At 41.7% G+C, this 25,430-nt stretch overlaps 1 protein-coding gene across 12 annotated transcripts in view; it reads right to left on the reverse strand.

The window, feature by feature from the left end:
- Window positions 1-366: 366 nt before the first annotated feature.
- LOC133924737 (anthocyanin regulatory R-S protein-like) overlaps window positions 367-25,430 on the reverse strand; it is a 69,282-nt gene continuing 44,218 nt past the window's right edge. Inside the window, exons 1-10 of one of the 12 annotated variants that reach the window (XM_062370412.1) lie at window positions 7,240-7,546; window positions 6,897-7,066; window positions 6,099-6,246; window positions 4,544-4,798; window positions 4,161-4,257; window positions 3,984-3,998; window positions 3,820-3,876; window positions 1,566-2,210; window positions 1,048-1,461; window positions 367-930 (exon numbers count right to left, since the gene is read on the reverse strand). In XM_062370412.1, coding sequence (XP_062226396.1) covers window positions 859-930; window positions 1,048-1,461; window positions 1,566-2,210; window positions 3,820-3,876; window positions 3,984-3,998; window positions 4,161-4,257; window positions 4,544-4,798; window positions 6,099-6,238 — 1,695 coding nt within the window. In that variant the 5' untranslated portion in view covers window positions 6,239-6,246; window positions 6,897-7,066; window positions 7,240-7,546 and the 3' untranslated portion in view covers window positions 367-858. The other 11 variants (XM_062370410.1, XM_062370408.1, XM_062370411.1 and 8 more) reach the window with 11 other exon arrangements.

The raw sequence follows: 25,430 nt of genomic DNA on the forward strand, positions 1-25,430 counted from the left end.
GGAAGAGACCAATAATTACCTGTAAAAATACTTACACTCTCAGCGTGTCTATCGATCGGTGCCTAGGACTGACGTCCTTGTTGATCGAGAACAAAACTGTACTCCGCACAGATCACAAATGTGTCGCTTCGTGCAGTAGCTGCACTTCAACGGCTCGACACCAGAAGGGTAGCGTGTCTCTCCAATAGTCCGATTCATGCAAGATGGATGCATATGGCAGACAAGCTTCTCACGCTTGACTAAACTATCCATGTTAGAAATGGTGATGCTGAAATGAATCAATAATTCTACGGCAACTAACAGATAGCAGCCACACGGGAACCACCCCCACCCCCCCCCCCCAACCTTAATTAGCAACCTCCCAGCTTCCAAACACGTCAAAAAATCATGTGTCACCACAAATCTGTTGATGTACGAATCTTCAATGCTACATGCATAATTGTGTTGGCTTCTACCTGCACAATCTGGGCCTACTGTCATAACTTCTACTTCCTTGTGACCTGCCGACACTTCTACTTTTCTTTCTCCAAAAAGCTGAAGCAAAAATTGTACCAAAAAGGGCACCTGCAGGTTCTTTTGGAATTAATGGTTTTGTTTTCATAAGGACATATAGTTCTGATTCATTGGAGTATTCAATAAAGAAAACATCAGTGGCCAATCTGTGGTTAAAAAAAATCAAATTGGATTTGGCTGGCCCTGAAAGTCGAACAAGTATACCACATTTTGCAAAAAATAGAGACCCCCACAAGAAATATTACTTTGCTACGATTCATGAAAATGTTCCCATACAGATCCAACTGTCAGAAAATCAAACTATCTCTGGTAATTTACTAAAGGACTGCGATATTACCCGTCCCTTCATCGCTTACATATAGCTTTACGAAGAGCCTCGCTGATCATCACAGGCACAACGGCAGCAGCACTGGTAAACTACAAGAACTCAACAACAGCAACAGCATCAGTAAAACAAACTCAAACCAGGAAATTAGGATGAGCATTAACCACAGCTATATTGCTATTGCCATCTATTAGTTTGTGATGCTGTACCTGAGCTCGTATCTTCAGCCCCATAAAGCCATCCGGGGTCGATGCCTGAACCGAGAGAACGTCCAAATGGAGGCTTTTGATGGCGTCAAACACACGAGTAACCAGCAACTCCTCCCACCGGCACTGCACCTCGAGGAGCACGTCCTTTTCCGTGACCGTGACAGTGACGTTGCTAGTGCCGTCCTTGGAGAGGACCCAGTTGTGTTCCCCCTCCATGTCAGCTCTGAGCTCCGAGGCCTTCTTCCTCTTGGCTCCAGAGGCTCTCTTCTCGATGATCTCTCTGTCATGCCTCTTTTGCCCTCTTGCTTCGTCTGGGTGTGAGATGAGTTCCCTGCTGGATTCCAGCTCTTGTACCCTTCGCTCAAGCTCTTTGAGGTAGGCTATCGTTTCAGCAAGAATAGATGCTTTGTCCACCTGCAAATTTAAAACAATTCAGAAAATAAGTTCTAACAAAATCCCCAGATCAACACGAAAGGATGGAACCAATGACTTGAGAATCACGAACATCTCTGCATTACCTTGTGAATGGATGGAACCAATGACTTGAGAATCACAAACATCTCATTGAGTTTCTCTCGGCGCCTTCTCTCTGTCATGACGTGGTTCTTGATGCCACTTTCTTGGGTTCTCCTCGTGCTACCACCACGTGCACTGTTCATCCAAGATCCGCCAGTCACCACTTTCTTCAGCAACTTCTGCGGCTCTCTGATGGTGGGCACCATCATTTCATCGTAGTCTGATGATCTCGTCCAAGCTGTAAAACTCGTCAGGTGAGAACCATCAGCAGGTGTATTACTTGAGGTAGTAGTAGCCCTCAGCGCTGGCTGTGGTGAAGAGGGGACTTCGAAAGAGCCATCCATGATCCAATCATCTTCAACAGGCTGCACGTCCAGTTCCTCGCAGAGGCTGTAAAACTCATCGATCTCCGTCGTGATATGTTCGAGGCTGGCATTTGACAGCCTCTCCACTTCACCTAGCTCCTGTGCCCCGGCGATCATTGTTTCCATGGCATTGTGATCGAGGTCCTCGAACAGAATAATGTCGGGGGCCTTGCCGGTTTCATCTGTTGAAGGGCTGGAGCTCGGCTCCTCCGTACATGCCGGAAACTGGAGCTCCCAGAAAGATGTGGTGGCTTGAGTTACCACGTCTGGGTCCTCCATGACCTGGAAATAGCACATACTTTGGTGAAAAACTGATGCATTTGATCTTCAAGAACGCACAATGCGAAAACTTATTTTCTCGGCTTTATGCAGAATATGATTCATATGTTTCAAATGTCGCTAGTTCTTCTGTCTTGTTTACAAACAAATCTTGGAAGAATGTGGTCAGGAGCTGTGGTTTTCAACTTCCAAGGCAACATGTTGTGGTTCCGATAGTAGTATAGTACTTCCATTGACTAGCGAGGATGCGAAGGCGATTCTCCACCAGGCTTCCTCCGTCGACGCTACTCCCTTTTGCAGCGATGGCGAGAGCAACCGCGGCTCGCCTTCCGAACATCCCACAGGAAGCTTGGTCTTTTCCTCCTTTCGCTTGATTATTTTCTCGTGGTCAATGGGCGCGGGAGGTGGCGCGGCGCAATGCTTGAACCTTCCCCGGGATTCTTGGGCGCCATGGGAGAGGTCGCGACGTGAGTCCAATGGCGAGAAAGGTGCGGGACCGACATGGCAGGGGCCCTCGATGGCAGTTGTCGAGAGGGTAATTCTGGGTTTTCGCCATGACGTCTCTCGACGATCCAAGACAAATACCTACATCTTCCCCTCCTATTGCGCCGCTTCCTCAAACCTCTTCCCTTCACAAACTGCTTCGCCATTTCTGGGCGGAATCTTTCACTCACATTTCTTCTTCAGATCCGGTGTGGGGAGGGAAGATCCAAGGCGATACGAGGTTGTTTGCTTCGGTAGTTTCCTCTCCTACGCGGGTTGTGAGCTTGAGTGTGCCAGTCATCATAGTGGGGAGGAACAACTGGGGTGCTCCTCATCGGGTGGGGTTTGGCACTGGTCGTGCTGGTGTTGGGTAGAATATTTTAAAGATCATGATCAAGGAGGAGCTGATTCATGACGCTCAAAACCTACCACTAGGTTTCTGTGCCCTCGACCAGATAAAAAGTAAAATGATGAGGAGCAAGACTCAGAGAGGGATGAAGATTAAAACATATGACGTCTCGATGTTAGCCTTAGGCTGGTTGTTTTTTGAACCTTCTAGGAGTCTTTTCATCTACTTGTGATAAAGTTCTCGGTCTCTCTTCCTGTAAGTTATTTAGTTTCTGCTTCTTAGTTCCTAGAGTACATGTAGCAATGGTTTTAAACCGGTAACTTTTGTTATCTTACTTCTAGTGATGTAAGATTATGGCCAACAGTTTCCCTTCGAGGATCAAATTCCTGTCATGAAGTGATTTCATTCCTTTCAGCACTTCAACGGTTTCTCTTCACGATTCTCATTACGAAGGGATTTCTAAGGTCATTCACTTCAGGACGGGATTATCTCTCCTTTCGCTTCGCGATTCCTCTCGAAGGGAAGCTGTTGGAGATGAGAGGAAATAAAGGGAATGAGAACAGGGAAAGAAATCGGGAAGGAGATGAGAGGAAATAAAGGGAATGAGAACATGGAAGGAAATAGGAAAGGAAACGAAATGAAGGGAATATGATTGGAGATGATCTAAAGATCTAAATAGGATGTGATTATGTTAAACTCTTAATGGAAATAGGATATCCCTGTATTCGAGAAAAGATAGTGATATAGTACAGTATAGTATACGTGGCAGATGAAACATACCGAATCAGTTGTCCCCAGCTCAAGCACGCCACTCATAAGGGGGACGCAGATGATCGTCTGTAAGAACACGTACGATTTAAGGTGTAGTTGTGTAGTAGTCAGAAATCTGAAAAGCACACAGTCTGAAAAAGTGCACGCGAAGCATGGAGCGCGTGCTTACATACCTGAATAGACGCGCTCTGCTTGAACGTACCGGCCGGTACCAAGGTCACATGCAGGTCGCGTTCAGTTGATCGGGTCACCAAGATGGCACGCGGTTAAGTACTGACATGTTAAAATGGGACAAGAACAATGGAGAATGCATATCGATCGATCTTTCCCGTCAGAACTCAGAAACATACCTTCGCCAGGAGCGCGCGGGGAAAGGCTTTGCTATCCGCAAGGTGAGCGTTGCACAGCCAGACGTGTTCGTTGCTCGCAAAACTCCTGCCTGGCAACCTGGCCGGTATGCACGCACACGGCCGAATGACAAACACGTCACGACAGAAAATTGTTACCAGCATGTCAGTTATAATTTGTTAGATCGAGTATCTTTATATTAACTAATTGGAAGCTCCTCCGAAGTTTCGACTCAACTACATCTTTAGCTACATGCACGCAAAAGTTAGTTTCTGTGCACCAGTTAATCCTGAACTACATGCAGTATCCGATTTATCTACGGCAAACATAGTTTCAGCCCATGCAGATGCGAGGTTGATGGACTTAATTTAATTAACGTAAGTACCCTTGGCCAGGCCTGAAGGCGTAGGTCATGCAGACCACGTAGTACCACTCGGTGTCGCCGAGGTCCTCTGGCGACAGCGACGCGATGGGCCGCGCCGCGCGGTGGTTGCACTCGCCGGACAGGAGGGACTCGTAGAGCTCCCGCAGCTGCTTGCTTCTCTGCATGACGAGCTGGTCGGCCGTCAGCTCTGCCGAGTTGGCGATCTTCCTTGTCTTGATCTCGCCGTTGTAGAACCCGTCCTTCCACGTCAGGACTCTGCAACTTATATATATGTTAAGATTTTGTTCCATGATAGGAGAACTGACATGCGAGGTGTTACTATATATCAATATACATCATAGACAATAGGAGCAAAACGTGGCTTGAGAACTGCACGATGCGGAAGATGTGGCTATTTCTTTTGTTAGAAACTGGAATCACTAGACGATCCACTATTAGTTTTTCTTTCAAATATTTCTCACTTCCTTCTGGGACTCTTAGATGGATTGTTTCTTATTCAAACAAAAGTTTTTTATTTTAATACAACTAAAATTCAACATTTTTTGGAGAACCCCTCACAAAAAATATTATGGCAAACAATTACATCATTTTCCTACACTCACTTGCATCAAGTTTCTATGTATATGCAAGAATTTATCATTTCTATTAGAATCATTTCCCTCGGGCATCGTTAAGATCTCATGTGGTTCCAATAAAGAATATTAAAATGAAATGGTCCAAGAAAACTACATTGACTATATATATTCTCACATCATACTTGTTTGGACTTTTATCTCGAAATGTAAAAAAAATTGTTGATATATTTCAACATAAAATATTAAATATATAAGCTACGTGTTATGAGGATACTACAAATATATTTTGAATATTTACTTTATATATATTTTATTTTAGCAGAATTACCTTTAAAAATAAAAAAAAAATCCTTGTGTTCCCTAGCAAAACGTTTCTGAAAATATCCCTTACTTTAAACATTAATAGAATATATTTACAAGCTCATATGGGCTTCAGCTTTCATTCTGTCGGCTTTAAATATTTCAGAAGTTTCGCCAAAGAAAATAGAATCAATGATACTTGGGGGGGGGGGGGGAGTTCTTGGGACAAACCGAAAGAAGAAAATATTTGACAAACATAATTAAATGGCTTTGCTAATTTTAGGTGCTTAAATAATTTTATCTCTCGAAGAACTAAAGTTGCACAATATTTAGGTTAAAATTGCAGTACTGCATCACATAGAAAGATGAGAGTTGTTAACATTGCATTTTAAAACAACACATATGAGTTGTTGGATGTTGATCTGGTGGCTAAAAAAGTGGTTGAAAAGTAACAAAGTTTCATTCACTAAAATTAATGTAATACCTTGTGAACATCATTATAAACTCAAACGTTTAATCTTTTTGTTGCAAAATCTGATAAACACCTAATTACAATCCCATCACCGGATCTGATTTTCTTTATTTATATATGACATACGAAGTTCATGCAGATGATGGAATTTTCTACCAAAGTGGAACAAATCTGGCAGCCAAATATTGACTCTCTATTACTACATTACCCTGGCTGAGTGCTTGAAGGGGACCAAAAGAAGGCATAACTCCAGTTGATGCTCCTCACGACTGCAGCAAGCTGGTTCCTCAACTGCTTCCCTAGCTGTGGATCTTGGTGAACCGGGGAAGCTGATAGCGCCATTGCCATACTCTTTCCTTCATGAAGCAGTGAGTGAGTGATGTTACAATAAGCAAAGAAGTGCAATATCAATTAATACAATTGCAGGTGATCATCATAATTTGTAGCTGATACTGTAATTTCTATATATGTGAAGGAGCCTTGCTGGTGCACAAAGAATACCGCACCACTTGATTTCAGCTAGGAGACTGCTAGTATAATTTGGAAGGCACAAACGACACCAAAATGTCAATTCTTTTGCGTGGTTGGAATTGCACTACAGAATCAACACGGTTGAGATCATGCAAATGAAGAATTGGCATCATAATCCACTCTGTAGCCTTTGCTATTGTGAGATGGAAACGACCGAGCACTTCCTCAGGACATGCAACTTCACAGAAGCTGTTTGGGAGCGCATAAGTCAAGCCCTCAATAAGCCTGACCTTTTACCAAGTATCACATCTACTAATATAATAGATTAGATCATGACATTAAAACCAGGTGGTAACCGTCATACCAAGAGCGAAAAGGCAGGTCTCCTGATTTAGTTTTGGTGGGGCATTTGGAAGGAACACAACAGAAGAATATTTCAGCAAGCAGAACAATCCCACAAACAGGTAACAACGATGATTATGGAGGAAATCGATGAGTACAAATTGGAAAGGAATCTACTGATTATTCAAGGCACCTGGACCTTAGTCTTCTTCAATCTTCTTTCTTCTGTTGTTTGGTTTACTCTTGAGTTGTTTTTTGTTTAGTAGCTAAGTTGTTTTTTCAGTTTTCCCGTCCTGTAAGGTCTTGTGTCCTCGGGCTGTAACTTTGATACTCTGCTGTCGCCTTCTTAATTTGGCAGCTCTCCTGCATCCTTTAAAATAAGGCTAGGAATTCAAGTAACCTCTCCTTATCAGATTCCTCATGTAGATGGAAGAACAAGCTAGCTAGCTAGCTAACAGGGGTAGAAGTAGCCAGAGAAGCAAATAAAGCAAGAACTTGCAAAGCAATGAAAGAAACTAAGAGGCCGGAACACTTACTTATGCAGTAGACCGAGAGATCCGGGTGCAAACCATATGCATCCACTTACGCCATATATATATTGGCAATGGCGACCAGTACTAGCAGAGGAAGATGGAGTACTATATATACATGCATATATGCCACGAATCTTGAAATCCAAGATAGGTTTGTTGATCTCCAAGTGGGCGAGCAAGACTGTGACGCATGCGCAGCATGAAGTACTATGAAGACACGAAGCTCCTAGAGCAACATTTAAGGAGGCATACAAATATATGTATAGTTTTGAATGAAACGGAAGGGAACCACCACCCCCTACCTTTTCTGATATATTAATATCGTATCAAACTTTTGCAGACGGGGCATAGTCATATGGTAATGCTAGAGCGGCCAAAGCTCCCTTAAAGACTTCCCTAATAATTAGGCACTCCCACTGATGCATCACACGGCTAGGTAAGTCTCAATACTCGTATTTTCATTAAGATAACCATCTGCATGTAAATTGACTTAATTATTTTCCTTAGGTGTAATCACAATTTTGTTATTCATTGTGTCAACATCCAATCAAGCAACAAATCAATCTCCATACACATGTATAGCCCTGGATCGATCATCGATTCGAAGGGTGCATGCAAGACCAAGCTAGCTCATCGGCACATACATAGCCCTGCTCCGACGTCTGGCCGAACGGTGTGTGATTTGATGCCGGCCATTTGTAATTTGCTTAGCCGAGCTCCAGATCGCGTGGGCTCCAGTATATCCCTGCTTGTTTCGCGCTCATTGCATGCTTAATTAAGTGAAGTAGTATAGAAGCCTCCTCTCCTACCCCTTGCGAAATGAATAGACGCACGCGCGTCTAATCAGATGCTGAAGTGAGGTGAAAGGTAATTAATTATACTTATTAGATCGCGGGTCGATCGTCGGGTCCGCCGGGCCAACACGCATGCGCGCATGTCTCGGTGAGCATCATTTTCGTGACAATAACAAGTGCCCCGGCCCGGAGAGAAAACCCTAGCTAAGGAGCATAGAGGCATCCTTCTATAGTCTAATTGATCGCGATCGGAAGTAGGGGAGTTGATCGAGTTTTTCACCACAAATTATTTCCTACTGCTGCTCACTGCTACTAATTAGCTAGTACATACCACTCTTAGGCAACGCTTAGAATGAAGGAATGCAAAACAGAAAAAGGATAAAAAAACGCAGGAATATAGTGAAGTGAAAAGTGAAAAATTATATGAATCTAAAACATAGGAATAGAAAATTTGGACTGTTTCGATCACAATAACGAGGGAGAGAGCAACGGTGGGAGGGAGAGAAGGAGCAAATATTCTTTCCTTTGGTTTAGACTGGATGTTTTATTTCCCGTGAAACATACAAGAGTGGTTCCTTTCCTCCGAAACGGGATCGTGCTTTCCTCCATTCCAAACGCACTCAGCACAATCCTTTCCAGAGGAAAGGAAAACTGTAAAAAAATTCTGTACGAAACATGTGATCCAAACGGGGCCTTAGAGCTGCATGGCCTGCAACAACCATTAGCTAGCAAGGTTGGGCGCGTACAGCGTTGCAAGGGCCCTGGTAGATCACACTGCCAAATATAATTGCAGTCTCAAGGTTGTAGCATGAATCTTCAAGTAGCATGCATACATGAGATAAATGTGATGATTGTTGGAAATTAATCTTATTTTGATGTTTTTAGGTAAGTTATGTATTTAGTATAGGCAAGTCAGATGCATGCACGTAGGAAATTATGATAGTTTTGATTGGCATGTTGTTGTATATGTACTCGTTCCACGGCAGATCAAGTCCGAGTCATATGCTTCTATGTGTCCAGGTCGTAGAGTTTGAGTCGGAGTTTGCATGCTTGTATGGCAAAGTACATATGCATGTGCACAGAGTCCAGATCGTATACAAGTCGGATGGCTTGTATGTCTGGCCGGTCATGTACTCAGGATCTATATAAGCAAGCGCATGTAATAGGAGTTTAGATGCATCGGAAGAAAAGCTCAAAGTACTTGGTTAGATACTCACAGAGCTCGGATCTCCTCGGGGCATCGAATCGTGGAAAACTAAAAGTATTTGGTTAGGTACTCGGAGAGTTCGGATCTACGATCGTTGTGTATTCTTGTGTTCTCTCGTCGAGTTCAGATTGACGGATCATCCGTCTTGCTTCTCGCCGGGTTGTTCGTGTGATCGGACACTCACCTGGTCAGCCAGGGTGATCGAGCACGTACTCGCGTGGTCGCTGCAGATCGTGTGGTCGTGCACGTGTTGGTCAGAAGCTACTCGAGTGCAGTACGTCTTGCTGGTCGCTTGTGTGGTTGAATCTTCCTTGTCAGGCTCGCGTTACTGGATACTCATATGGTCAAGTGTTCTGCTCCATTGACTGGTCGCTGGCTCGAGCTGGTCGCGTGATCTGCTAGTAGGAACTGGTCGTGGTCGTGTGGTCCTGGTGGTGAGGGAAACCTAACAGTGATTACAGGACATATAGTTCACTATATTGCAGTGGAGCTCCCCTGTTAGTTTCACAAATAGCGGTAATAGTTAATCTCCGTTCAGACTTCAGAAATCGCAAAGTGCTGATGTTTTAGACACGAGACAGATACTGCACACTACAGAAAAAACTATTTCTATGAGCAGGTGGTAACCAGTTTTACAGATGGGTAGCGTATTCGTATATAATCAAAGGTCTGTAAAAATAGACGATTTTCACAAACACAAAAGAGATCGTTTGTAAAAACATATTATTACATGCGTTTCACTTAAGCAAATCATATGTAGAAATAGGTTTTTATAGACGGTTCCTGAAGCAAACCACCCATAGAGACTGATTTTTACAGACGGTTCCTTAAATGAACCGTCTTTGATAATTAGTCCCTGAATTGATATTTTTTTATTCGAAAAAAGCAAAAAAATTAGACCGACCAGGTACCCGCAGCTGTGACGTCGCAAGTCACAAGTTTTTTTTTCGCAAAATACATGCACGTGCACTTCTTAGCACTTGAACTCAAAACATCTGAGCTCGCACGAACACTACTCACCATCCCACATATAACTACTACTGATTGTAATAGCATATGTATTCATTTTTATCTTCTATCTAAAATTTCAAACAATTATTTGAGCATTTAAATGACATCAAATGAAAAAGTTTTCATACGAAGTCGGATGAGAATAAACTTTATATGAAAATTCTACAGTGGAATGAAGTTATGAATTTTTTAAATGTCATTTATTACCATAGGTAGTTCATATAAGTAACCGTCTGTAGAAATAGATGGATATTTTCACAGACGGTTCACATAGATGATATCTTATTTTTAAAAAAATTATAACTTTTTCATATGAACTCGTACGAGGACAAACTTTATATGAAAATTATAGCTCTCAACGAGATTTACAACTTTGTAGTTAAAATTATTTTCATTTAAAGTCATTTATATGTCCTCATAAGATGTCAATCAAAAGTATCACTAGTATTTCTATGAGTCAAGTCTTATTGTTGATAGGGGGTCTTTGATCTTCTTCTTATTAATCTTGTTGGAGATATTGAAGTTGATAGTATTATTTTTCTTCTTGTTGTTTTTGAGTTTACTTGTATTAATAGTACTTGTGGTAACAATAGTATATATATGTGTGAAACTTCAACTGATTATTTGGATACCTAAATGATTTCAAATAAAAAAAACTCATTTATAAAGTTATAGATGTCGTCGAGGGCTACAATTTTTATGTAAAGTTCGTCCCCATCCAAATTTGTATGAAAAGTTTATGAGTTTTTTAAGATAAATTATCATCTATTTTCAGAGCCGATTCCTTATGTGAACCGTCTTTAAAATTGACCATTTATTACCATAAACAGTTCACATAAAAAATTATCTGTGAAAAAGCATATGCAGTTCACGTAAAAAACCAGCTATAGAAATAACATTTATACAGGTAACATCTTATGTCATCCGCATTTGAAAATTACTCAGATATTTTATCACATAGCTACCTATGAAAAATACTTATTTTGAAAAATAATTTTTATAGTAATGCTACCGATCTCGACTTTGGCATAGAGTATATATAGAAGCTCGGCTTGGAACTTTGGCAGACATAAAGCTTCAGGCACGGGGTGACGGGACGATATGTAAAATATGTTTAGTCTAGGAGAAGCGTTCTCATGCACCTTCCGACCCCGCGTCGCGCGCGCGAGCGCGTGTCTATATATATATATATATATATATATATATAGCCGGATACAATAGCTGACTGTGAATCCTGTTGTATTACAACAGATCACCTCGACTATGTTACAAATCAATTCTATCTCTAAGCATAGCCGAGACTTATCTTTATCTCTAATATTCTCCTTCAATTACAACTTCTCTAAATTAAGATTGCGCTTAAATACTTCATACAATCAACGGCTTAGTAAACCCATCTATAATTTGATCACTGTAAAAACAAGCTTAATTTCCAATAATTTTTATACAACTCGTTGTCTAATACAATGATAGTTCAACTCAGCATGCTTCTTTCTTGCATGAAATAATTGATTTGAAGAAACATAGATAGCTCCAATATTATAACACCATAACTGAGCCACTTTACAATTGAATACCTAATTTATCGAGCAAAGTTTGTACCCACATAATTTCAACACTAGCATTAGCCAAAGACTTATATATATTCTACTTATGTACTTGATCTCAACAGTATCGTTTGTTTCCTTGCATTCTAGGATACAAGATTTGAAACAAGGCATAAACAAAACCTCCAGTTGAGTGTCTGTCGTCAGAACATTCAGTCTAATCTACATAAAAAAGGGCACTAACAAGCATAGAAGGTGACCCATTAATTCGTAAGCCTAATCCCAATGTGAACTTCAAATATCTTAGAATCACCTTAACTATTGTCTAGTGCTGAGTAGTTGGAGCAAAGATACTGACAAACTTCATTAAAAAAAAAGCAATATCTTGCCGTGCCAAAGTTAAATATTGCAAGACACCAACAATACTTCTATATTGTGTTGTATCTTCAAAACCTAAATTCTCTCCAACATATGAAGATAGCTTTTCTATAGTGGAAAGAGGTGTAGCGACCATTTTGCAGTTCATCATGCCTATTCGCTTCAATAAGTCTGTAGCATATACTTTTCTTGAGTTAGCAAGATATCTTTACATAGCTTTTTTACTTCAATTCCTAGGACATAATGCAGATCACTCAAATATTTTAACGCAATTTCAGTATTCAGATCTTGAAGTAATGCTATAGTTACATCTTAAGAACTTGCAACAACTCTGTCGTCAACATATATAAGCAAGAACATTATCACCTCACCTTTACTATAGAAGAATAAGGACATGTCAGCCTTGGACGGATATAGAACCCTAATACTTGAAGTTTGAAACCTAGCCTTGAGTAACACGCCCTTGATGCCTATTTTAAACCATATAGAGCCTTATTTAGCTTACAAATATAACGTGGCATAGTTTTTTCCCTCCTATCTCGGTGGTTGTTTCACGAACACATCTTTATTTAGCACACCATAAAAAAACATGTTCTGAATATCTAAGTCAACGGAGACTCCAACATTTAGATACAACAGTTGACAAAATAATTACATGACTAAATGTCATACTTGATTTTAACGAACAGAACTAAGTGTAACTTATGTGTGTCCAGAAAATTTAATACATATAAAGATATTATAGGTGTATAAAAAAATAATACTTTAACTTACAATCGTTTAACTCTTACATAAAGATTTCACCTAAACAAGTCTAATAACCAAACTATAGCAACTAAACGACGAAAACGGAACAAAAGCATCAGCGACCACAGCAACACCACATGCATCGACTGGAGAACACGCTCCTAAAACACCAGGTGATTGTCTTAAAAATCTTGAAAGTCCTCCACTGAGTAGCATATGAATTATGGAAGATAGGAAGGGTGAATACGTGGAGTACTCAGCAAGTGTAGAAAAATTAATGATATGTAGAGTTACAACAAGAATAGACTGACATATGATATATTTGCATAAATACTAGTGAAAAAAATAGTATATAATTGAAAAATATTAAACAATTATTAAGTGATTATACTCGTAAGATCCAAACCATTATTATTCAAAAATAACTACTTACAAACTATAACCAACTAATTATCACTAAAACTATATCCATAACCAACTAATCATACGAAAATCCAAACCTCTCGCATTATAAATCCACTGCAATCAGTAACATTACTCTTTTTCTCTAGTGGCACTAAGTGCCAGTTTTTATTTTTATAAGAGCCGAATATTCAACATCCACAGCAGTTTTCCAGAAATCATCATGCAATGCTTCTTGCAAAGCTCCGAGACTCTCCAGTAGCCGCGTACCTGATAGTACCATCATTACTACTACCACGTTCTGTTTTCGGATGCCACTGCGTGACATTGTATGCGGACGCTGCTGCTGTTCTGTGTCTCTGTCCGACTTGTGGCAGCACAAGGAGCAGCCGAGTCCTCGTCATCAGAGGTCTGCGCAGCAGCTGGAACAGCCGAGTCCACAGCCCGAGGCTTCAAGCCTCTGTCGGGCAGGTCCCGGCACACCACCCGAGGCTTCGAGCGGGAGGGCCGGCTCACTGGCTCAGCAGTCAGCACTACCAACCTCCATTTCTGAATATTTATCACTTTGATCACTCTGTTTTTTTCCAAATACTTGGCGCTATGCAATTTTTAAGACTTTATTTTCACTTGTATCCTTAGTAATGCTTACCGTACCAACTTAGGCTGCACGAATTTCTTCTAAAAAATTCACCTTTTCACTCGTAGACCTTAATTTTTTACTTAATGGTATTTTTGTCAATTCATAAAAAATTATGGTTGCCTGGAAGTTTTTGCCTTGGTGGAAGAAGTAGAAAGTAGAAACGGGGGTTCTACTCAAACAAGGCTGGCACATCAACCGAGGCAGCCTGCAATTGGATGACCACTGACTCCATAGGCATACAGACCAGGACGGTCACATGTGTGCAGCGGAGCAGCAGAACCGGGACCACGGTTTGATGGCGCGCAGTACCGGGAAGAACACCACCGGGACGGCTGCAATAGATCGGGTCTAGTCTAGTCAGTAAAACTACGTACGATCTAACTCGTCAGCCTCAGCTAGACCTGTGCTCATCAGGTGCCTGTTGGGTTTCGAGCGCCTGTCGGATTAGAACTTGCAACTCGATGTGATCTCGGAACAGGCCGTCGGGTTCCATTGCAAATATTTTGGAGGAAGCATCAGCTATCATCAAACAAATACAATTTACACAGATGAACTCTAAACTAAATCCATTACAGATCATAAAAAAAACAGAAAAGTGGAATAACATCATGTCCAGTGAGCAAAGGCTGTTGTTCACCTGCACTTTGAAGACATCCTCCTTACTCAGCCCTGACCCACCCCCAACTGCTATAGGCGAGGATGGTGAGCATTACGCTGAGCCAGAACTGCATCTGCTTCCTAAGTAGAAATAAACCATCGGTGAGAGAGAATCGAGCAGGGAAAGGAGTGAATGTAAGTGATATCGTCTAAGGGTGAATAGACGTTTTTTAAAATTTAAAATTTTGTAGTGAATTAAACTATTTGGTTAATTCAGATCAACTCGGATGCTTCGGGTATGGAGGTTTAGGTTCTGTCCGGATAGTCCGGATGAAACAGAAAATTGAAGGTTATAAAATTCTAAAAAAACCTATTTGATATCACGTGTTACCATAGGTTTCTAAGGATATATAAAAACCTTTCAAAGAATCAACTACAACTAGAAACACACAAACACGTAGATCGGGAAGATCGTCCAAAAACAACTAAAACAACAAAGAAATCAAATGAGACATAATTTTATTTCCTAAAGTTCGGACCAAATAATCCTACGTCTCTGTTGAGGTGCTCATAAAGAACTAAGTCTCTCTCAACAATTATCCTCACGAGCGACCACGAAGATCGAGCTCGGGTCTTACTCAACTTTCCTATTTCTTTACGGAGGTAAGGATGACCTTCACAAACTTCACGAGGCACTTAACAAGCTTGGGTACTCACCGGGTGACGTCTAGCCGTCTAGGAGCTCCAAGATCTAAGAATAAAGAACGCGAGTTGATGGCTTGATGAAGACCTCAAGTGCTCAAATAATATAATTTTGCTCACTAGCACTTAATCACACTTTCCAACTCTCAAATTCTTGCAAGATTTAATGCATTAGAGGAGTGGAAGGGCTTTTAAAGTAGCTTTGAATGCTTTTATCTCAAGTCGGTTCAACAGCAAATGAAGGAGGGGGTGAGCGGGTATTTATACCCAGCCCCTAAAACTAGCCGTTACAGTACATTTTGTACTGACCTGAAGTATCCGAGTCAACCTGAAGACTTTAGGTTGGCACTTATCGTACAGCCATGAGCCTGTCCGGAATCCAACTCAGAGGGTCCGGATGAACACAGGACTCGAAGTATCCGGATCAACACGGAGACTCCGGGTAAAACTCATAGGCTCTAACCGAGACTCTTTACCGGAGTATTGTCCGGAGACTCCGTGTTGAACTCCAACCATAGACCGAGAACCCCCTGTCGGAGTGTTGTTCGGAGACTCTGGTCACCCGGAGTATCCGAGTTGGCTCGGATACTCTGGGTCTCGACAATTTTTTTAAAACTTCTAGTGTTGGTGGGGTGATATGTGTCTCTCATCTTTGATCTAGAAGAGTTATTTGAGCATTGAGACAACTTCAAGTCAATCCAAACGCATCCCTCTTGATAGTAAGACATACCTATACTTAAATTTGAATATAAAATAATTTTAAATTTATTGAGTAACTATATGCCGCTTCTCTTTTCTTCTTGAGGGATGCCAATGTCATTTTACTTCTTCAAAGTGACTAATACCAATCCAAATCTCCTTAAACTCATTAGTCTCTTAATCGTTTGTCCAATTATCTAAAACCCACATAGGGAGCCTAAATGCACTTTCAATCTCTCCCTTTTAGTGATTGATGACAATACAATTAAAGCTTACAAAAGATATTTTAAAATAAAGATTTTGAATTCTAAGATATATTATGAGCTCCCCTAAATGTGTGCATTAGATAAGTTTGAATTTGACATCAAGATTAATGTACATATTTGAATGAATTTTGCTAGAGCCCCCTATATCTTAGCATTTGTAGGGTGCAACAAGTGTGAGTGAACATGATAAACGTGATGCGTATGATAGGGTCTACCTTAGGATTATTACAATGGCATCACATCAAGAATTATATCAGGCATCACATCACATAGCATTATCTCACACTAACGACTTAAGTCCTTACAAATTTAAAGTATGACAACATGCACACCACACAAAGTCATCACAGATTATGATATTATGCTTATATGTCCAACGGAAATAAAAAAAAGGAATAAACTGAGATATCTCTCCCCTTTGGCATCAAGCACCAAAAATAAAGAGAAAAAGATAGAGAACTAGTCATTGCCCTCATACTCCTCATTTTCGTCTCCATCCCCACTTTCACTACCATCATCATCATCTTGAGGACTTTCCTCGGCACCACCATAGGCTACTTCCTCTTCTTCGGATTCTTCTTCTATTTCTTGAGCATGAGATGTTTCGGTGCCCCCAGCAGCAGCTTGAGCTTCATCATACCAAGCCCAAGTATTTTCAAAACTTTCTAGCTCACTCATATATTCTTCTGAGGCAACTAGAGAGCAAGGAGGCTCAATCCTCAATTAGAATATATAGCCTTTTGTCTTTCCCGAAGCTTTCTCAACCTCAAATTTATCTTGTCTTTATACTCCTTTATCTTTACAATATTATGAGTGCAAACATTGAAAATAGCTTTGAGTGTGCTCTTGATAAATGTTGGTGTGCTATGAGAGGAAGGTGTGCGCCTTGGTGCAGTCCTTTGAGAGGCACTAGGAGCAGTCAAAGGAGGGGAAGGTGGTATAGCGGGAATGGATCTTGAGCTAATCAACCTTATTTTATAGGGCTCATGCTTCACTTCTTTAAAGAGGTTCTTCTTTGTGAACTTTTTAATCATGTACATAATGTAAGATGTATAGATACAACTCCTGCTAGGTGTGTAGGATGTAATATGAATTTCTTCCTAGATGAAATCCATCACACTGAAAAGTTCACTTTCACTGGACATCCTATCAAACAGATTTCTGGTTATCCCTTGAACGGTAGTGGCATGCCCACTTTTAGGAGCTAAAATGGTATGAAACAAGAAATTTAGGTATTTGTAGAAAGCTATCATGCCTTTGGTTATGCCATGGGTCACTAGACCTTGATTCTCATACATAAAATCCAATTCATCAGAAGCTAGTTACTGTTTAGTATGGATTTTATTCTTGCTTGAATCACATATTTCAAAACCAAACAAGTGATCAAATGTTCTATACTTGATTTGATATCTCTCTCCTTCTATCATGCATTGCATCATTTGGTTCTCCTCATGATCAAAGTGAAGTGTGGCATAGGATTGAGCTATGACTTCAACACTCTAATCATACTTCAATCCCAAAATTCTTTTAATCCTTTTGTATTCACATGCTGCAATGACCTTAATGAAGATAGGATCATTCTTGCCAGCCATATAGTCCCAGTCAATCCATTGCATAGGAGAGATGAGTTTCTTCTTCTTAAGGATCACACTTTCATAAAAATCTGCCTGAAAGTCATTCCAAAAGCGATGATCTGTCATGCTCTTTTCATAGTCAAAGGGATCCTCCTCTCTTTCTTTCTTGGCCCTACCGGCCCTTTTCATGCAATCCACCATTTTTCTGGGCACATCAGATAAAGTGCATGTTCTGAGGGGTTGGTGAAGCTTTAAAGGTTACACATAGACCCTTTCTTCTTGTTCCTCATCACCTTTTCCTCTATAATCTCTTGATCCTGAAGCCACCGCTTTGTCTTTCCCTCTATTAGCTGCCTTCTTTGTTCTCCTTCTAGGCAAGGTAGTGCCAAGAGTCACATTGGTGGTTTGAGCCAATTCTTCAATCCGAATCTCGCCCGATAGGACCGGCATCCTTTTAGTGGCCTTGTGGACATGCCCATAGCCACTACCACTACCACTGCCACTCCCATTTCCACCAGATTCAGCTGGCTACGGAGTAGCGTCGCTTTGAGCATGTGGATCAAAATGAGCTTTCATCATTCTTTGATAAGTTTGGGAGTCATACTTGCCACGGCCCATCTGGATATATCCTGAGATAGATATAAATAGAACGCTTGAGATTCAAGAAGGATAGCACAAGATTTGAATTGATGAACATCTCTTAGATGAACTAAACTGGACAGCCCGGAGTATCCGGGCCAACCCGGATACTCCTTGTAGCCCGACTCTGAGAGAAATGATATGGGATTTGGGTCATTTGTCCAGTGCATTTCCAAAACATTGAATTGTGTGACTCTAGGAATGATATAGATCATCTTTACCAAAGAAAATCAACTCTAGAGAGGGACATTGAGAGATCGGGAAAGAAGGTCTTTAGGGTTACCTTTGTGTCCAATGATGATTCCGTAGATGATCTGGAGGGAGGTCTCGATATTCCGGCCAAAGGAGAGGCTCAAAAGATGAACAACTTGAAAAAATCCCCGATGGAATCTCTTAGTCGTCGGAGGGGAGATGACTATGGTGAGAGGATGAAGAAAGAGGTAAAAGAAGAAGTGAAGGGGTAACACTTCAGGTTAAAAGGAAAAGCAGACTTACCCGGAGTATTCGGGTGGACCCAAATAAGGATATCGATGAAGCTTTTTACGTTCTTTGTAATGATATTCGCCGAGATTGCTACAAAGATATACATTAATAGAGTACTAAAGAAATACAATATGCATAAGTGCTCTGCCTCGGCTACTTCTATTGTTAAGGGCAATGAGTTTTTGGACATTTTAATATGCGATGTCCAAGAAACTATTATGAAACTAATCAGATGAAGTCGATTCCTTATGTTTTAGCTGTAAGAAGCATTATAAACATGCCCTAATTTAGTTTTGTAACCAGGCAGATATCAGCCAAATCTAGGTTTGGACCACTGGAAAGTCATTAAGAAAGTCCTTTGCTATTCACAAGGCACTAAACACTACATGCTCATGTTTAAAAATATATTTGCAAGGTGTGTAGATACTAAGAAAATCCATGATATGTTTTATCCTCACCCTCACTAGACGAGCTATTTCATGGAAAAGCTCCAAACAGACTCTTACGGCATCATCAATGATGCAAACTGAATTTGTAACATGTTATGAGGCTACCGAGAAGTCTATATAACTAAAAAAACTTATATAATCCTGGAATTAAGAATGTAAGTTAGTATTATGAAACCACTTATGTTATGCTTAGTTTTCTATTCTAGTAACAATAAGTCGAGTAATATTGTCAAACACATCGATATTAAGTATTATGTTTTGAAAGATATAATCCAAAATCAAACAATCAGTGTCTAATATATATAATATTGAGTTAATGCTTGTGATGCTGCTTACTAAAAGCTTACCACCCTATATTTTTCATGATTATGTTGCCAGCATAGGGCTATAGAAAAGCCTACGATTCTGGATTAAGAGGACCATAAAGCAAACCAACTCTCATTAAGCATAATGAATTTTCATTTCGAGATAGAGTGATACACTATAAGTTTTTGGGTTCCAGTGGCATTTCACTAGGTACTTGTCGGAGGATGAACTCCACAAGCGGGGATCCGGAGGGACCCCCTTTGAGATTCGATCGGGGAGATGATTTTGAATCTACCTCGTACGTGAAATAAATGGGAGTAAATGAGATGCCGGTGGGTTGGATGATCTGATGCAGGAGGAAATAAATGCTCAGGGGATTTTAGACATGTTCGGACCGCACAGAGCGTAATATCCTACTCCTGTGTATATGCTATAAATGCTTTGTAAATGCCTCTCTGAGGATCTCTTGTGTTACAAGGATGTTTATCTAAGTCTAGAGCTTCGTTAGCTTGTCTTGGTCTGAAGAACTTGATCTACTGTGAGCTTGATCGTACTATTCTCCAGCTTCGTCTATCTCAGTCGTCCTCTATCTATGGGGAGCCCGCCCTCCTTTTATACCCGTTGGGACGGTTAGCGTGCCCAGAAAGGATGGCGCGAGTTCCAAGGTACCATAAATGGAAAGCAACTATCATGGGCTGCAGTTTGATTGTGACGGGGGGTTGAAAACGCGCCCCCGTCCAGTCCTGTCGTCATCATTCCGCTTTTCAGCGGGCACTGCCGGGAGAGCGAGCCTCACACAGCAGAGCGGTAGGCGATATGCCTTGAGCCTTGCGACGTTATCCCGAGGCGCACCGGATGACGCGCGATGAGACCCGCCGCATTAAATGTCCCCACACCTCCCTGCCAGGGAGTGGCAGGGGCTGACAGCAGGCATGGGAGGAGTGGTTGGAAGTGACAGGCCACGCGCCTCTTAAATGCTGCATCGGGCCTCTCACCAATTGACACCTCACCGCGGAGCCCTTGTGGGGACCATCGGCGAGGGACTTCTCAGGCCCTCGGGGAACTGTGAGTGCTCGGGGACTACAGTTCATAGCCCCGATCACTCTCTCTCGGATATGCCCTTTCTTGGTCCTCGGGGAACTCGAGTTCTCGGGGAGCACTGTTCATAGCCCCGAGCGTCCTCTGCCGGAACTGTGACTGCTCGGGTCCTCGGGGAACTCGGGTACTCAGGGACCACTGTTCATGGCACCGAGCGCCCTCTCCCGGAACTGTGATTTCTCGGGTCCTCGGGGAACTCGGGTACTCGGGGACCACTGTTCATGGCCCCGAGCACCCTCTCCCGGAACTTGGTCTTCTCGGGTCCTCGGGGAACTCGGATACTCGGGGACCACTGTTCATGGCCCCGATCACCCTCTCCCGGAACTTGGCTTCTCGGACCTTGGAGAGATAATCCCCGAGGGAGGGCGCCACGTGGCACTCTGCTGTCCTGGCCTCAGGACTCGGGGACCCCCGGTTCCCATGTCACCGACAGCGCTGCTTGCTTTTGTCTTGATGTGCTGTTTCATTAAGAATGAGTTTATGATGTTAGCCTTACAATTAAGGGAGGGAATATTAGTGTTTGATCTTGGCTCCATCATGGACAACGAGTGACCGAGTCCTAAGGGGGAATGCATCCCATACGAGTAAACTGTTCGGGGGCGCAACCAACCCCTCTGGTTGCTGTTCCATCCTGTGAAACACTATATAAACAGATGAGGGAGTCTGGCAAATGATTTGATTAGTCCATCTAAGGTTGCAGCCGCCTCCCTCACATCTAAACCCTAACCGATCTAAATTGTGTTGCTACGGGGTGAAGACTACCGCCGCTTCACCACCAGGTGCCACCTGCACCTACGTCACGTCGGCACTGTACCAAGCTCATCTACACCGATGTGATCAACCTCACCGACTTGTACATCTATGCCATCATCTCTCTGCATCGAGGTATCATCAAGCACCTAATGGCATCATCCGGGTCTGGTAATGTGTTCACGCTTCCGTTAATGATGTGTGTGTTCGGTTTTTAGGCTAATGGTCATGTCTTAGGGTGGTTAAGATCTAACACAGGCATCAACAAGTAACACAAGCACATGCCCATCTCATCCTCCTGTGACCACACGCGAGTGCCAGACCGTCGAAGGAGACTAGATCTGCGGACAGCGAGGTGCATTGGCGATTGAGCTTCGTGCTCAACTTCGCCGATGAGGGACTCACCACGGGGGTGGAGGTGCTAAAGGAGTCCATCTGTGGCCTTGATGTCGATGTTCTCGTCAAAAACACCACGGTGTCGTACCTACATGCACGCTACTTCCACGAGGTGGATGAGACACGAGCGACAGACAATGAGCATGGGGTGGCACTAGCGGTGGACGACGAGCTCAGGGTGGTGCAAACAATGAACAACGAGTGCGGGGCGACGCGGATAATGAGCGTGTGACAGCGGCACATGCGAAAGTGGGTTGCTCGGTCGGGGGACTCATGTTTAGGTGGGGAATGGTGTTGGGTTCCGGACTACTGGGCCTCTATTGGTCGTGCGCAGTCAGGCGGAAGTGCTGGTCGTGGGTTGTGGCTGGCTGGGGCGCAAGAGCAGCTAGGCATGCAGTAAGATTTCAGGTGACTCATGAGCATCCACATGCGAAAAATAGAACCCAAACCTGACCCGATCCATTACCTAGCCTGTTAGACCCGTAAGCTGAAAATGAAACCCAAATCCGAACTCATTGAGCATAGAACTCACGGGTACCCAAACCCACAGATTCAATTATCACCCTTAACCAGGACCTGTACTTTAAACACCAGGCTGCTCTGCAATTATATTAGTTGATGCACTTCCTGCAGGAACATTAACCGATAATAGACTAATATTGGATAAACCCCCAGACCTAAGGTCAGAAGAATTTGTGGGATCTAGATAAATTTCGGAGCGAAGAGGACAACCAGAATTAGGATGTAACTGAGAGAAACAAAAAATATTTTCATAACAAACCACATCCTGAGAGATATGAACACTACCCGAACCAGAATCAAGATATTTAAACCCTTTGTGAAGAGTAATGAGGTGTTTAATGGCATGTACACTCTAAATAAGTAGTATTTTAAATAACCTTGCTAGTTATGTGGTTAATCAAATAAGTAGCAGTAAGAAAAGTTTTACCTTAGAGTTTCAAAGACATCGATGTATGAGCAAGAAGAGAGACCTACATCCACTATATAACGAAAGTTTACACTCAGCAAAACTAATATGTTGATAGGTACCAGGCCATAAAACATGATGCGTAATTTATTTTGAAAATAGAATTCAACTTTTTATACTTCCCGTCTCAGCATGTTTGTATAGTAATGTAGGTCGTTTTAGTCTCTCTAAATATTCTTTAAATATAAGTTATTTTCGAACTTTTATTCACTTTTTTCTCTTTTGTTCCCTTCTTATTCTTATTTAATAAATACTACCACCCTCATAAATAAATAAGTTATTTTTTTAATACAGAATAAATAAAAAATAACAAGATTATTTAACATACTTTCTTAATTCTTATATATAAATCTAAAATAATTTATATTTATAATAGAAGGGAGTACTAATTTTATTTAACATCTTTCAATAAGGATTCGGGACTCAAAAAAGAGCCTCGGGACAGACGAGGGCCGGTCAAGCCGATAGGTCGGCGCGATGCACAATCAGAAAGCAAAGCGGCAGCTGTGTCGGTCAGCAGTTAAGCGCAGGCCAGCTGCACAGCAGATCAGCGCAGCAGGCAGCGACGCGACGGCAGGGGGACCGTCGCCGAATACCAGCAGACCGACGCGATAGACGATGACGCGTCAGCAGAAAATCCGTCGCCGAGTACAATAATGGGAGTAACGTGATCTGCCGGCGCAACAAATAGAGCCGGGAACGCGTTGGAGTCTGAATAGATGTGGTTCAGAGAAGAGGCTCTGATTCCATGTAGAATATGTCTAGTTTTAGAAGAAGCATTCTCACCTCTTAGGTTACGTCATGTATATATATAGCTGACCAAATGTAGCAGGAGTTACAAGTCCTAGCTGGAAACAATAGCTGACTTTGAACCCGGTTCTATTACAACAGATCACCTCGACTATGTTACAAATCAATTCTATCTCTATGCATAGCCGCGACTTACCTTTATCTCTAACAGACGAGACAATACTGAAGCCATGTTCAGATCGGGCACTACTGAATTTTGCTATTGCTTTCGTCTGGCGCAGTATAGTTGCGGCATCATGCTAAATATGTTGTCACTATTTTGCACGCGCCTGTTTCTTTATTGGGTTTGTGCGCCACCGTCAGATATAGATAGGAAGGACGGGCTATTTTTTCAACCTCGTGACAGGCAGACGAGATCCCAATTCAGCGGGCGTCACGGGCCCCTGCCCCTCCTCACGTCGTCTCCGACAGCGCCCCGTCACCGGATGCACGTGCGTAGCTTCTCATCACGTTAACCTCTCTGTTTATTAGCTTTCCTATCCTGTTACTAACCTATTCACCATCTCGCCGTTCTGTCTCCACACCTATCTCTTCCATCGGGCGAGCCTCTATTCAAGAGCTCTTCTAAGTATGGCGACTAAAAAAAGCCTTTTTTATTATGACATTTAGAAAACTAAATTAAAATAGCTCGAAAAACTTTAAAAGATAAAATTATCTTAATTTTATTCTAAATATACTCTATATTTATCTAGTGTATCTACTTTACTGCTCAAATATATTACAACCTACTCTAGTAAAGTAATTTGTAATTATGTAAATACGGAAACGTAAATAAGGTAAAGAGATAAACTCGATACAAGAGATTTTTATCTCGTGTTATCGATAGCATAAATACCACCTCTAGCCCACATTAAAGCTCAACAAAGGATATACTCCTAGTTGTTAAGTTTTTTTCCAGTCACGGCTCTTAAGATACCAAGTCACCAGGACAATTTCTCAAATATGATAAGTCATTAAGCCACCAAAGTAAGGTTTCACCATTAGTCTCTCTTCCGGTCATTTGCTGTCGTGATTACTTTAGACCTTGAGCCACCAAGGAAAGATGTAGCGAACATTTTCTTAGAGAGATTGTAGCGGAACATTGTTAGGGTATGTATGTGATTTTGGTGATTTACAATTGGTATAATTTTTTATTTGCCTCTTGCTTTGGTTGTGTTGTCATCAGTTAGGGTATGTATGTAATTTTAGTGATTAATAACAGTATAGTCGATAGGACTAACATATTTGTCAAGTATATGATTTAGTAAGTCTCATTGATGCAACAAAGAGAAGCCACCGAAGCCAGGACAAAGAGATTAATAAATTGAATTTGTCTTAGGATTTTTGACATGATCAAATAGGATGAATTTCTATACAGTCATGTAGAGCACGTCACAAGCTTTCCAAAGAGCTTAAGATCATCAAAATCGGAGTTCGGAGCAGAAAGTTATGCTCGAAATACGAATCGCTTATCGGTTGAAAATTATACACGCCGGACCTTCCAGCGTTCACAATTAAAATACTCCGGCGTTCAAAAAAAAACTCTGTTGTTCACAAAATGAACACGCCAGATGTTCTAGCATTTACAAAATGAATATGCCAGACTATTTTGTGCAAAAAGGATGCAAATGGCTCAGTTGGCATCGTATCTGGCGTTCAAAGAGGACATTACGTCGGACCTTCCGGTGTTAAAAAAAAGTGAAGTTCCAATGGCTAGTTCAACCGGCTGGTT

This window comes from Phragmites australis, chromosome 7 (assembly GCF_958298935.1).
Source record: "Phragmites australis chromosome 7, lpPhrAust1.1, whole genome shotgun sequence".
In the NCBI taxonomy this organism is placed as follows: Eukaryota; Viridiplantae; Streptophyta; class Magnoliopsida; order Poales; family Poaceae; genus Phragmites; species Phragmites australis.